This window comes from Macrotis lagotis, chromosome 2 (assembly GCF_037893015.1).
Source record: "Macrotis lagotis isolate mMagLag1 chromosome 2, bilby.v1.9.chrom.fasta, whole genome shotgun sequence".
In the NCBI taxonomy this organism is placed as follows: Eukaryota; Metazoa; Chordata; class Mammalia; order Peramelemorphia; family Peramelidae; genus Macrotis; species Macrotis lagotis.
The window spans coordinates 15,983,393-15,997,772 of record NC_133659.1 but is presented as its reverse complement, the minus strand read 5'-3'; the positions used below and the strand labels follow the sequence as shown (position 1 = coordinate 15,997,772).

Here is a 14,380-nt window from a genome sequence, read left to right as displayed (position 1 = left end):
TATTAGGAAGACATCTTGGAAACAGTCAAACAAATGTATTTTCTGGACTGTGAGAACTGATTAATTCTAACCTGCATCTTCATTTGGTCCTTCTTCTCTTTCTCTGTCCCATTCACTATTTATCACAGCTCATGGTCTGTCTCTCCCATAATAGTCAGGATCCCAGAAAAGATCTGGGAGCAAAAGGCATGAGACTATCCGTATTTGTGGGTCCTTTGAAATCCACAAGCCTGCCTTTTCAAACCCAGGCTGGCTACCATTGCTACAGTGGATTCAGGAGAGCATTTATCCTACATTTAGAAATGATTGGGTTGATAGTCTGATTTCTAGGGACATCTGTACTCCTATGTCTAATAGGAAATGTTAAACTGTTCATTTGTCATTCCCTTATCTAGTCCATCCTCCACAAAGATGCAAAACTGATGCTCTTTATTTGCAGGAATGATTGACACTCTTCCTTGGGCAGAAAACTGCAAGGGGCCCCCTCTTGCCTCAAACTCTTTCTGGCCTGGTGTCCCATTACCATTACTCTTCTCTATGCATTCTGTATTTCATGTCTCAACTCTACACTTTCACAAAGGCAGGCAGTGTCCAAAGGCTGCAATGCTCTCCTACCTCACCTCTGATTTCTGGGAATCTACAGCTTATGTGTTGAACCCTTGAGTTGTTAGCTCTTCCTAATATTTATTTATTTTATCTATAATTTTAATTGGCTTACCCCTGTAATTTAATTGGTTTGTCCTTTCTCCTTATTAAATTGTAAGCTTCTTGAGGGCATGGGGTTAGCTTCTGTTTTTTGTCCCTGGATACCTACAGCCTATCACGGCACTGTACTCAATGAAGGCACCAGATGAACTGACCAGAATTCACAATTCAGCTTACGGACCATGAGTATACTAAAAAAAAGAGACGCTGTTTAGTCCAGTACCTAAGGCAAACCAATCCTATTTTCTATAGTCTTCTGTTGTTGTTGTTGTTGCAAAGTTGTGTCTGATTCTTCCTGACCCCACTTGGCATTTTCTTGCCAAAGACACTGGAATAGTTTGCCATTTCCTTCTTTGGCCCGTTTTACAGACGAGATAACTGAGACTAACAGGGTTAGGTGGGTTGCCCAGGATCAAACAACGACTAAGTGTCTGAGGCTGGATTTGAACCCAGAAAGATGAGCCAAGACCTCCTCCTTACAAAGGAGTTTCTTTCTAAGTGATGCATTCTTTTCATAATAATATCCTAAAGGAACCAGAAACAAAGTTGTTTGTTTGCTTCTAAACAGAGCTGTGACTTCATGGGTGCCAATGAAACATTCCCTCCCTCTACCAGGACAATCAGATTCAAATTCTACAACCTATAGTCTTAAAGAGTGACTTCCCTGAGGGCTTCCCTGATCCCTGAGAGGGCCCAGGATTTGTCCAGGGTCATCAATCTGGCTTCCTGGAAGGAAAGGCAGGCCTGAATTATGGCAAAGTATCTCCTGTTGTTCCCCAGAATCAGAATACCCTGTCCTGTCACAGTCTTGTCAATTGGGTCATTCAAACTCGGGATCCGTAACATGTCCACACGGGGCAGAACGAAATCAATTTAAATGTTCGAGGAGAAACCTCGGCCAGAGACCTTTAAGAAAGGCAATTTCTTACCTAAAATCCTTCTGGGAAATCTGATCACCCACAGTCTAACTATCACACAAATGGAATCTGTTCCTAGACCACTGCCATCTTACCTGGGTATGAATAGAAGACACAGCCACAACTTCTACGTTGAAAACTCCCTTGTGATTATCCACCCACTTCATTCCAGGGAGAGGCACCTGCAACAGAGTCAACAGAGAGACCCTCAGTAATGTCTCCGGGGGCCTTTTCACTGGCCCTCTCCTCAGCCCCTGGGCTTCCCCCAAACCCTAGCCAGGTGTCTGCACATTATGTCCCCATCAGAATGGGAGCTCCCTGAGGACAACGACTGTTTTCCCTCTCTTCAGTATTCTCAGGATAAACACAGTTCTTGGGACACAAATTGGTTGACTGAGCCAAGCCGACTAAACAGTGGAGGAAAAAGAGTTAGCATCTGATTACCACAAAGATATTTTTATCTTTAGTAAAAGATTTTACAAAGAGAGTGGGTATGCCTTTCATAATCCTGGTCTTTCTGATGGGAGAAAGCCCATGGAAGCAAGGCATCAGCTTTCTCCTGCAAAGTGGGATCCAAGGAGATAAAAGGGCATGCTCATTTCTTAAGGGAAACAAAGAGTCAGGATTGGGAACCCCTGAGGCCCTGGCAGCCAAGCAGCTCAAGCAGGAGAAAACCCAAGGAAAGAGGGAGTGTTCAGGCTGAGTCACACTAATGATCCAGAAAGGGGGATCCAGGCCCAAGAACTTGCTGAGAGCTCAATTTCAGCCCAAGTCCAAGTTAGCACAGACTGAAAATCACTGAAAGAGGACAAAGTCGAATATATAAATATTATTTTATTTCTTTAAATCTAGTTCTATGTTTTAAAGGCCTCAGCAAGTTGAGTTTTTATTTCCATAGATAGCATGCACTTGAACTATACATAAAACCATATACTTTATTAGAATAATCTATATTATATGTCCTTTCTGGATCTTAATAGCACTGGCATTTGTCTTTTGAGATATGCTTCAATTTATTATTTAAAAGTATTTTTGAAATTTGTAGATCTTGTTGATATTTTTATCTCTCTGCCTCCATGACTATTCTTATAAACAGAAAAAATATTCAGCAAAATCAACCAACACATCAACCAAGGTTGACGGTATACATCCTTTAAGAGAAAGGGTGAGGTATATATAACCTCCCAAAGATCTTCCCTGGATGTTAGGATTTCACAGCAGTCAGTGACTTGAGACAATTGGGTGGCACAGGGGACAGAGCACCAGGAAAATCAAAGTTGACACCGGGTTTCAGACCCTTGACTTATGTGACCCTGGCAGGTCATTTGATTGCCTTCTGCCTCATTTTCCTCTTCTGTAAAATGGGGGATAAAATGAGATAATACCAGCTTTCACTATCATCATCCTCATCATTTCATTTTTTTAATCTAGGATCTGCTTGGATTCTTAACAACCAAAACTCTAAGGTTTCTCCCCACCCCCAAAAAATATAAAGATGCCAAAAAATGGGAATACTAGATGTTGAAAGGACTATGGTAAGATAAGCACACTGCAAATGATCCAGACCTTCCTGAAAACAGTTTGGCCAGATATCCAGAGCTGCTCGGCCATCCTGCCACAGACAGAACAAGGGCTCAGGTCCCTCCTGTAGCGATGTGAGCACATTCTGAGAAGCAGAGCTGTAAGCATCGCATCCACGCTCATCTAGCCAGGGGACAGGAAGGGGATGGAAAAGGGAGACCTCAAAGAAGCACAGGCAACCTTCTCTACATGGCTCTGTTCAGAGTGAAGTGAGCAGAGAATGCCCTCAAGGTGGAACGCCATCAAGGTGGGATGGTTGCGTGTCCCTGGAGAACAGGAGACAAGTATCCATTAAGTGCCTGCTGGGTGTTGGACCTTGTGCTGAGCACACTGACCCTCACAAGGTCCCGGGAGGCAGGGCTGGGATTATGCTCGGCTACCAATGAGCAAGATTGAGCCGCTCTCCCTTCGTGGGTGAGCAGGCTGTGTGCAGATACTATTGGAACTGGCAAGGGGATTAAGTTTTGCTTAATTAAGTTTTTTTTCTTTCATTTTTATAACAATAGGTAACACTGGGGAGAGGATGCGGGAAAAAGAAATGAAAAGATAAGGCATCGAAATAAAATCTTCTACTTTGCCAAATGACTCTCTTTCCTCTCTGGAGAAATTTGTTTCACCAAAGTTCAGAGAATCAGAGGGGCAATGATTTGTTTTGTCCTTTTAAGGAGGAGGCATTCTCTGTCCTCCTGGCCTCCATACTGAGAAAAAGAAGGCATCATCCACAACGCTTTCTGCAGGGGCTTTAGACTGATGTACTCATGAAGAAAATCTGCAATCCCTCAACAATATAACTTCTAAACCTCTGTAACCAAGATCAGAAGGAATGTAATAACTTGGGAAACAATTTTTACAACTAGTGTTTCTGATAAAGGATTCATTTCTAAAATATGTAGAGAACTGAATCAAATTTATAAAAAAAATTCCCCAACTGACAAATGGTTAAAGGATATGCAAAAGCGATCCTCATATGAAGAAATCAAAGTTAATGACAGTCCTATGAAAAACTGCTCTAAATCATTATAGAGAAATGTAAATTAAAGCATCTCTGAGGTACCACCTCACACCTCTTGGATTGGCCAATATGAACCAAAAGGAGAACGATCTATGTTGGAAGGGATGTGGGAAATCTGGGACACTAATGCATTGCTGGTGGAACTGTGAACTGATCCAACCTTTCTGGAGAGCAATTTGGAATTACACCCAAAGGGAAACAAACTGCAAACCCTTTGATCCAGCAATACAACTACTGGGTCTGTATCCTGAAGAGATCATGAAAAAGGATAAAAATCCCACATGGACAGAGATATTCATAGCAGCTCTGTGTGTAGTGACAAAGCATCCGCCCATCCACTGGGGAATGGTTGAACAAGCTGTGGTATATATATGTGAAGGAACATTATTGTTCTATAAGAAATCAGGGGGGATGGGATTTCAGAAGAGTCTGAAAAGACTTGCAGGAACTTAACAACAACATGGGGTGAGGATCAACCTTGATGGACTTGCTGACTCCAACAGTACCAATAATCAGGGACAATTTTAGGGGATTTGGGATGGAGAATACCATCTGTATCCAGAGAAGGAACTGCAGAGTTTAAAAGAAGGCCAAAGATTAATATCTTCAGTTTTTTAAAGTTGACTTCTGTATTATGTCATCTTTTTCTCTCTAATATTTTCTTTCTTCCTTATGAATCTGATTGTTCTTTCACAACACATTCAATTTTGATCCTATGTTTAGCATGGTTTCAAATGTAAAGCCTATATCAGATTGCCTTCTGTTGGGGGAAGGAAGAAAAACTGTAAAACTCAAAACCCTGCCCAAAAAAAGATGACTGGCAGAAACTGACATTTTATGTTCTTGGAAAACAAAGAAAATATTTATACAATTTTTTTAAAAAAAGAAAAAACTGCACTGTCTGGGAAAAAAGTTAAAAAACAAGAAAAGTTAAGAAGAGTGGGGAGAGGTGGCACAGGATATAGAACACTGGCCCTGGAGTCAGGAGGACCTGAGTTCAAATGTAACCTTAGACACTTAATAATTACCTAGTTGCATGACCTAGGGCAAGTCACTTAACCCCACTGCCTTGCAAAACAAACAAACAAAAAAATAAGGGTGGGGAGAAGGGCTGAAAATAATAAGTAGCTGCCCTTGTCTCTAATTCCTCTAGGAAAGGTTTGCCCCAAGATAGGGAAAGAAAAGGCAAGCTAGTTTTAACCTATGGGAAAGAGAAAACCCCTTTTCCCTAATATAGCCCCTCCTCCAAGTTAACTTTATTTAATTAAATAAATTTATTATTTTGAACAGGGCTTGTATAACCACTGAGCTTTCAGCTCTTTGGGGTTTTTTTTTGTTTGGTTTTTTTTTTTTTAGGTTTTTGCAAGGCAAACGGGGTTAAGTGGCTTGCCCAAGGCCACACAGCTAGGTCATTATTAAGTGTCTGAGCCCAGATTTGAACCCAGGTACTCCTGACTCCAGGGCCAGTGCTTTATCCACTGCGCCACCTAGCCGCCCGGCCCTTCCCAGTTTTGGCTGATTCAGAAAGATACAACCCCCCCAGGGACCTTGTGAACAGAAAGGATCTCTGGAGAAAATAATTTTTTGAAGTGATCAATCTTCCCATTCATTCGGTTCTCTCAAGCCAGAGTTTTCAGAGACTGTTTATAACACCAGAGAGCAGAGGCTCACTGCTACAGGTTTTCATCTCAGCGACAACAGTGGAAAAGCAGGAAGAGCAGGGCAGGGCAGCCGCTGATGGGCCAACCAGGACAGCCCAGATGAATGCAGAGGTTTCTGGTCACAGCAACTAAAGCTCTGCCCAGAAGGGATGGAAAGACTGTTGTACCAGAAGCATAGGGAACACGATCACAAATGGGATCACACACCCTCAAAGAATTAAAATATACTTTTATATACTTTTGTCTTAGGAAAGGACCCAAGGAAGCCAGAAAGGATTGTTTCCATATTTTCTGTGGATTTTTACTTCTTTCTTAATTTCTCTAGGATGTCAACATGAGAAATACTGACCTCAGGAGAGAGCACTGAATAAGCCTGCGGTGGCTTTTCCAGGGAGACGGGCAAGCAAAACTGACCAGTCTTCAAGCGTCCATTCTGAAGCATTGGTATCCACTTCAAAGAAAAGGAAACATCATCTTAGATATTGGTCCATATGCTAGAATATTCTCTGGTACAGAGAAAGTCTGCTTTAGTCTGATCTCAAAAGGGCTAATGAAAAATCAAAATGATGCTTCTTAATCGGTTTACCCAGTACAGGACCCTAGGATATGGTAGATTATAGTTAAAAAAGACTCAAAATGACAAAAAAAGGAAATCTTTTTCTTCTCAAAAACAGTAATTATTAGAGCCATGGTGTTTACATTCAGTAATGGCTTATAATTAATTATTATTAACAGGCAATGGCCTCTCCTTGTCGATAACTGCTCACCGTGTAGCCCACGGGCGTCTCCAGGGGAGTGTTCTGCTTCTGCTGACAGCTCACGTGGTAGAAAGTGAAGAGCAGGTGGTGGTGGTCAGTTAAGGTGGCAGGAAGTTTAACTTTAATTTCTTCATGGAAATCTGGAGATCTTAACAGAAAAAAACAAGGATACTTTAAGAGACAGTGACACAATACAAATTCAATGTTGATTTTTAAAGTCACTCTTGTTATTTTGTATTGTTTGGAGCAATATGAATATTTCTATGCTGATCTTGATACCATCAAAGGGCCCACAAGGAAAAGACACCCCTATATTGTATTTCTGCAGTGCGTTAGTCTTGTGAAATTTAAAACACAAAACACTGTAATTTGAAAATTTTTCCTCAATGATCCTTTCAGAAAGAGAGGAAAAGCTGATGTACCTAACAGCAGATGGGAGGAGGTATGATGTACATTCACTATAGCACTTTTTTTCTTTTGGAAGATAAAAATCCTTGTTATGCTTGAAGCCATGATACAAATAGCTTTCCACAATTATTGTCAACTAATTCTACCTTCCCCAACAAAAAGTTGCCAACATCTTTGTGGTCTTGTTCCTGGTGGCTAAGGTAATCACCAATATTGCACAATCCTAGTGATTGGTCCAATATTTGTGTAGTAGCCTGGGATATTTTGGGAGAAAGTCTTGTTGACCTCTAGGAAACTAGACTTCAGACTATGGAGTGAATCCTGAACAATCTGGGCCAATTGTCTATCATCATTTCAGTCTTTCCCTCCAGGTAAAACTGAGGCTACTATGGAGTCAAGCAAGATTTCTGGTCCTAACTGACCAATGCCTAGCACATTCTACAGAGGAGCATCCACTTGCTCTTATTCTACCAAGTCTTGTTCCCCCACTGGCCTCAGATGCATACCAAAGCTTAATTGGAAGGGATGATGCTTCAGGAGTTCACTAGACACCACCCAGAAAGTCCTCACCGGCCTAGAACATTCTTCTCTCCCACTGGCACCCTTCCCCTCCAGATGACCCTCATCCTCTGCCTCCTCCAATATGGCTCTCAAGCTACTTGTGCATTCATGGAAAAGGGTGACATGTTCAAAGAGAATATCCCTGCCACAATACTACTGAACTTCAAAGCAATCAACCCTCAGGGTAGGGACTTGGCAAGCTTATAATTCATGTCAACAAAGTTTTACTTTTGAAGCACTCACTGGTAACTAGGATATTGTACAAGAGAAAAACGAACCCACCAACAAAGAACCAACCTTCACCTTACCAATCTTTCTCTGCTCTCCATTTTTCTCCTCCCTCCATCACTCCCCATGAGGTTCCAGATTTTTCCTTTCCTCTCCACCCCATTCTGACATGGATGAGCAGAAGCCCTGGGATCTCACTGCCTAGAGGTCCCTTGGAGTGGTGGCAACCTGCAGAGCTGCCCCCCCAGAGGACAGCCCTAAAGCTAGACTCTGGATCCCATTTCCAAGACTTTGCTCCAGTCCGTCTCTTCTACATAGTCAATTTTTCCCCTCTCTGTGGTTTCGTTCCATATTTACAAACAAGCTCAATTTTAATGAAGCCTTTGATCTTCTTGTATCGCTTAATTTACTATTCCACCCATCTCATCCTCTTTACAGAAAAAATTTCCTGAAAATTGTGTCTGCATCTGACGCTTACTTATCCATCTTGTAATATGATTTCTGCCTTTGCTCCTGTCCTCTTCTCCTCCTACTAATCACTAAATTCATGGGCCTTTTGGTCACCTTCACCTTGTCTTTTTAGTTACCAAAACTCAGAGATAAAATAAGACATGGAAATCAATTATGCTAATAGAAGACTAAATATATGAAGTGTCATAACAAAAGACAGGTTATAGGTGTTCAGAGAAGGAAAGACAGGAAAGAATTTGTGGCCTTGGAGTTGGGCCTGCAAGTATGGTAGAATTCTGACAAATAGAGATGGTCAATTTAGGCAGAAGAACCAGTTAAGGAAACAGGTAGTCAGGAAAGCCTGAAGCCTGCTTTAAAGAAGAACCAAGACGTGATCCACTTCAGCTGAAACATGGGAGACACCAAAGGAAGAAGGGTTAGGGGCTAGACAATGGAAACCAACGTCAGGCTGAGGACTTCATTGCTAAAAAAGAAAGGGAATTCTTAATTTTTTTAGGTTTTTTTTTTTTTTTTGCAAGGCAGCGGGGTTAAGTGGCTTGCCCAAGGCCACACAGCTAGGGAATTATTAAGTGTCTGAGGTAGGATTTGAACTCAGGTCCTCCTGACTCCAGGGCTGGTGCTCTACCCACTGCACCACCTAGCTGCCCCATGGAATTCTTTAAAAGGAGTTTTCCCTTGAACAGGTAGTATGGAGCGGTAACATGGAGGATTCATCTAGTCATAGCCCCCTGGAAAGACCAAGGACAGAAGCGTGGGGGGTCCTGCTTTGGAAGCTCTTGTCAGAGTTAGTCTAGACAAGAGGTGAGGAGGGCTCAAGTCGGGATGGTAGCAATGGGAAGAGAAAGGGGGCAGGGGTGATCCAGGACCCTCAGGGATTGGAGGCGGGATCCTCCTCCCCATGGGGGGGTGGGGGAGAAAGGAAGGGCTTCTGACCACAAAGTGACTAGTGAAGTGAAGGTCAAATGAAGAGAAATTAGGAAGTCAGGTAGCCAACTAATGCACAGACACAGAATGAGGGTGCTCTGGATGGTTTGCATCGAAAGGGCAGTTGGGCACTTGGGGAGGATGTTGTGAGGGCTGAAGGAAAACTCCACTTTTCTCACCACCCCCCCCAGGCTGATTATTTCCAGATTATTCTGTCAAAAGCTTGTTTCTATACTGCTCTCCTCAGGGAAGCCTTTGCCTTTCTCTGTATCTTCAGAGTATAGTGTTGTGTCTGGCTTAACCACCATTTGTTGACCATTTGCAAAGGGCTTCACAACCTTGGAAGCAAAAGTCACTGCTTCTTGTGACCAGGAAGATGGCGGGCAGGCAGGTGGCCCCTGGCAGAGAGGGCAGAAGGAAGGGAGGTGGTCCTGGTAGAGAGGGCAGGTGGACCTGGTAGAGAGGGCAAGAAGAGGGTAGGTGGTCCTGGTAGAGGGGGCAGGAGGGCAGGTGGGCAGGTGGTTCTCGCAGGGAGGGCAGAAGGATGGTGGGTGGCCCCTGGTAGAGAGGGCAGGAGAAGGGGGAACAAAGATCAGCCCTGGGGTCTAAGAAGATGGTCAGGAGGACATGAGGACAAATGGAGAGCAGAGTAACTGAGTGATCAAAAAGAAGACCGTCAATTCACCAAAATCAGAGGAGGAGGACAAAGGGGGAGCAAGTCTCCTGAGTGATGGTCAGAGGACAGGAGAGAGGAAGGGGGCAGCTAGGGCAATGCCTCCTTTCTGTGTTTTGTATTTGTAGGGAAAGGGAAGACCTGAGTTGTGACAAGGAGTTGAGGGAAGAAGGAAGGAAGAGTGGGTCGGGGATGATGAGGACCTAGGAGGATTTCCATCAGAGGAAAGAGGCTTCATCAGAGAACAACACAGGAGCTGAAGAGTTTGGAGGTCATTGAGGTCACATTGGGCACTGAAGGACACATTCTTCTTTGGGGGATGAGGTGGGAGGACAATGTAGAAAAATGCTGGGGTAAAAAGGTAGACTTAGGAAAGTGTATTTGTAGCCAATGGTCTTGCCCCTGCCCTCCAAAGCAAAAGGTCATGTGGTGAGATGGAGTGAAGCAGAGATGGCCCAGAGAAGGCAGAAATAGGAGAAGTGGGACTCAGAGGCTGGAGGGACTTTGGGGGATCATGGAATCCAATGTCACTATTTTACGGTGAGGAAACTGAGGTAGACAAAAGGTGTCTTATCCAAAGACACAGAGTTAGGAAATATCAGAGGCAGGATTTGAACTCAGGTCTTTCTGACCCCAAGGACAATGTACCACACAGGCACTTGGAAGGAAAATGGCCTATCAAGGTTTAGACACATCAGATGTGATCAGACTGACAGGCTGTTAACTGGAGAGGAATAAAAGATGTGATCACAGCATCTAGGGCCAGCTAGGGTCTGACCATTTGAACATGGTCTTAGTAAGCACAGGGCTTATTTCTTCCACTGGCATTTAGCCAGCAGAGAATCTGGGGTTCAAATCTGCCATGAGGGATAAAAAGAATCAGGGTGAAGCTACAGGAAGGAAACCACAGGCATGGCATGGGTTTTCTTTATCTTCTGCACATTCAATGAAGCATAACACACAGAACACACAGGAAGGGCTGGATAATCATGTGAAGGAGAAAGAGGGAGGAGAAGGGAGGGGCTGGAGAGAAAGCATCAGAATTGTACCTGTTGTGATACACTACAGCTGTGTAGGCTTCCTTTGAAAATTCTGAACAGCTGGATTTGCCAAAGATCACCTGGAACGAATAACAGGGCGTGGTTGAGATTGGGTCATCACAAAGCGAGCTTCGATTGAGGGGGGTGGCCTAGCGGCTGGGTGGGGGCGGCACCCACAGACCTGCTCACAAACCCCGCTCACACCCTCCTGTTCCATCAAAGGTCCAATCCGGAGGTGACTTAAATGTTCACCCCAAATTCTTCAAGTCTTATTTAAATCTAATGAGGGCAAAAGACAACTTCATCTTCATTTTAAATTTCATCACAAAAGTAAATTATAATTTATATTAATAAATGGAGGGGTCAAATCCAATTCTCCAATGCTGACTCTATGGAACATTGAAAAGTGTCCCCAGTTGGAGGCTAAATGAGCCTGTTTTGCTGAAGGGACCCTGGTTACTGAGACTAGCTAGTGGGGTTGTCTTCAGTAGAACACGTACAAACAGGTGAGATGACAATGACAAGCACTTTTCTTTTTAGGTTTTTGCAAGGCAAACGGGGTTAAGTGGCTTGCCCAAGCCCACACAGCTAGGCAATTATGAAGTGTCTGAGACCAGACCTGAACCCAGGTACTCCTGACTCCAGGGCCGGTGCTCTATGCACTGCGCCACCTAGCCCCCCCAGACAAGCACATTCTTGCTGGGAGCCCATTGAGGACAAACACAATCCTGTGGGAGGGAAGAGGAACAGGATGAAGATCCAGGGACACTGAGGTCGAAGAGCAGTCCCTGGCATCTTGGGGAAGGGTCTGTGACTTTGCATCAAGGAGAGCAGGACTCAAGTCACCAGACTGTCCTGGCCCTCATTTTCCTGAACCGGATGACCTCTTAGGTCCGCTTCCGCTATGCTCCCACTGGCTGAGCAACCCATGAGAAGTGAATGAGAGAGGCCAAGTCCGCTTGGGAGGCCAGTGCACTGGATGCTGTTGCATCTTTTGGGAAGGTGCACAGCCCCATCTGCCCCCTGTGTCCCTATATCATCCCTGCAAGCATCAGACAGAGCTGTTCTATGTCTGGGGAAAAACTATCCTCTCAGTAAACCCATCACCACTTACCTGCCCTGGAAGCCATGAGATCAATAATATTCTGCAACAGGCAGGGAAGGAAAGGAGACCACCGAGCACAGGGCTTGAGAGGGGGCAGGGCTCTCAGGGGCACCAGTCCAAAGGAGAAGAGAAAGGACTGACCCAATGTCACCCAAGGAAATGCCCTCTTGGACCCACTGGCTGCTGGAGCCATCTGCCCCACTGTGTCCAAGGCTGGGAGCCATCCAGGGTGCCACTGCTAATGACAAGACTTCACTGGGCAGCTTGGGCCAGCATGAGGACTGTGCTGGCTAGAGGGGATGGTCACACAATGAAGAGGCAAAAGCTCAGAAAATGGACCTCCCACTCAGGTCTGTTGTAGAATATCGCCACTAGTACAAAAATATATGACGTCCAAAAGTGTGAACACAAATTACCCATAATTACAAGGAAATTCTACACCTTGCCCTAGCAAGATCCCACATGGGACTTCTCTCTTTAGAGTTTAATATTTGTAGGACTGTTGCCCATGTCTATAAAAATGCAGACTTCCTGAACCTGGAACTCTCACCAACACATTTTACTAAGCCCTTAGAAAGTGACCTCTGTTGAAGGCACTAAATACACAGGCCTCACCCTCAGACACTAGGTGGTCATGGGACAGTTCCTGGTCCCCACCTAGGGCTCTTTCTCCAGGAGAGCCCCCCAGCACAGAGCCGTCAGCCCCAGCTCATTCAAAGTCCCCATAGAGCCCCCCTCATTCGGCTTCAACTGACAATGAGGAAACACATGGCCTAGGCCCAATGGCCAGTCAGCTGACCAGCTCCCCAGGGGGACGCAGATGCTCTCTTGAGCCTCCCAACTGCTTCCAACATGCCAAGATGGGGGAGACCTGGAGCCTCCCGGGAAGCAGCAGGGGAAAGACATGAGAAGATGGAAAGGAAGCAAGTTAGGATAGCTTGTCCACACTGGGCAAAATCCCATCACCTGCACCCCTGTCCTGAGGAGAACCAGGGAGAAGATCCAGGGAAGAAGGGAGGGTCAAGACCCTTGAGTTGACCCTCTCAAGGGAAATCTCCAAATACCAAGACCTTTCTATGGGAACAGGTCCAGGCTATAAGAGCAAAAGGGAAGTAGACCCCACCGTTGAGGAGCTTCCACTGATGTGCAAGGACACTACATGCACACAGGTCTGAACCCCATAAGGGAGAGAGCCGAGTCTTCCCAGAGACCACACGAGGCGGGGACACATCCTAGACTTGGGGGGATGGTGTGGAGGGGTAGAACACCATACCTGAGGGGCAGTGGGGGAAACAGGGCAGGGAACAAGCATCTCCTAAGTGTCTTCTGTGTTGAGCAGTCACCAGCAGGACTATTATCCCAGTTCCTAGATCAGGAGACTGAGGCAGGCAGAGGTGAAATGACCCACCCAGGGCCACACAGCTTCAAGTCTCTGCAGCTACCTGGAACTCGGGTGTTCCCAACTCCAGGCTCACTACGCCCCCACAGCATTATCTGGGTATTTATTATACCTTAAGAATATATTTATTATTACACAAAAAACTTAAAATGATCTTAATTATATAAAAGGTGGTGCAGTGGATAGAATGATTGGCCTGAAGTCAAGGACACTCATTTTCCTGAGTTCTGACACTCACTCCCCGTTGCCCTGGTCAAGTCCCTTCACCCTGTGTGCCTCTGTTTCTTTATCTGTAAAATGAGCTGGAGAAGGAAATGGCAAACGACTCCAGTAACTTGCCAGGAAAACCCCAAAGACAGTCATGAAGAAGCGGACAAAACTGAAAAGGACTCAACAGATTACTGCCTTATTGGGAAACAATAAGAAGACGGGAAGACTAGAGTGTGAGGGGCTCTAAAACTACTAGGTTGAGGATTGTGGGGTCTTATCCCAGAAATAAAGGAAGCCACGGAGAATCCTGGGGCAGCGACATGATCAGGTGCCTCCTTTGGGAATCTCCATGTGGCATTTCATAGGGGAGAAACTGAAGAGGAAAAAGATGGGAAGTCTGTTGCCAAGACCAGTATCTCTCCTAAGTAGACCCATCTCTTCTCAGATGCCACCGTTCCCCTGCCTCAGCCCCACTCGCCAGGACCGCTGCAGTAACTTCGGGGCTCTGCCTGCCCCAAGCCTCTCCCAGCCCAGCCTCCACTCAGCCGCTAAACAATCTTCCCAAAGCTCAGATCTGGTCCCCCAAACAAAGACAACATGCTGACAAGTCTTCCATCATCTGCTGCTTCCTTCTGCCCTCCCAGTTCATCTTCTTATACCTCCCACTCCCACAAGCAAGACCCGCCATTTCTTGGCTCTAGGCATTTTCTCCGGCATCCCCCAAACC

General features: G+C 45.1%; 1 protein-coding gene across 10 annotated transcripts in view; it reads right to left on the bottom strand.

Annotated features, from left to right (window-relative positions):
• DOCK7 (dedicator of cytokinesis 7) overlaps window positions 1-14,380 on the bottom strand; it is a 168,536-nt gene that overhangs the window by 69,483 nt on the left and 84,673 nt on the right. For all 10 annotated transcript variants that reach the window (XR_012475470.1, XR_012475471.1, XM_074221272.1 and 7 more), the window contains exons 16-19: window positions 10,949-11,019; window positions 6,644-6,782; window positions 6,226-6,327; window positions 1,718-1,804 (exon numbers count right to left, since the gene is read on the bottom strand). Coding sequence is in view for 8 of the 10 variants with exons in the window: in XM_074221272.1 (XP_074077373.1) it covers window positions 1,718-1,804; window positions 6,226-6,327; window positions 6,644-6,782; window positions 10,949-11,019 (399 nt within the window). In the remaining 2 variants the exon portion in view is untranslated. The remainder of the gene's footprint in view (window positions 1-1,717; window positions 1,805-6,225; window positions 6,328-6,643; window positions 6,783-10,948; window positions 11,020-14,380) is intronic.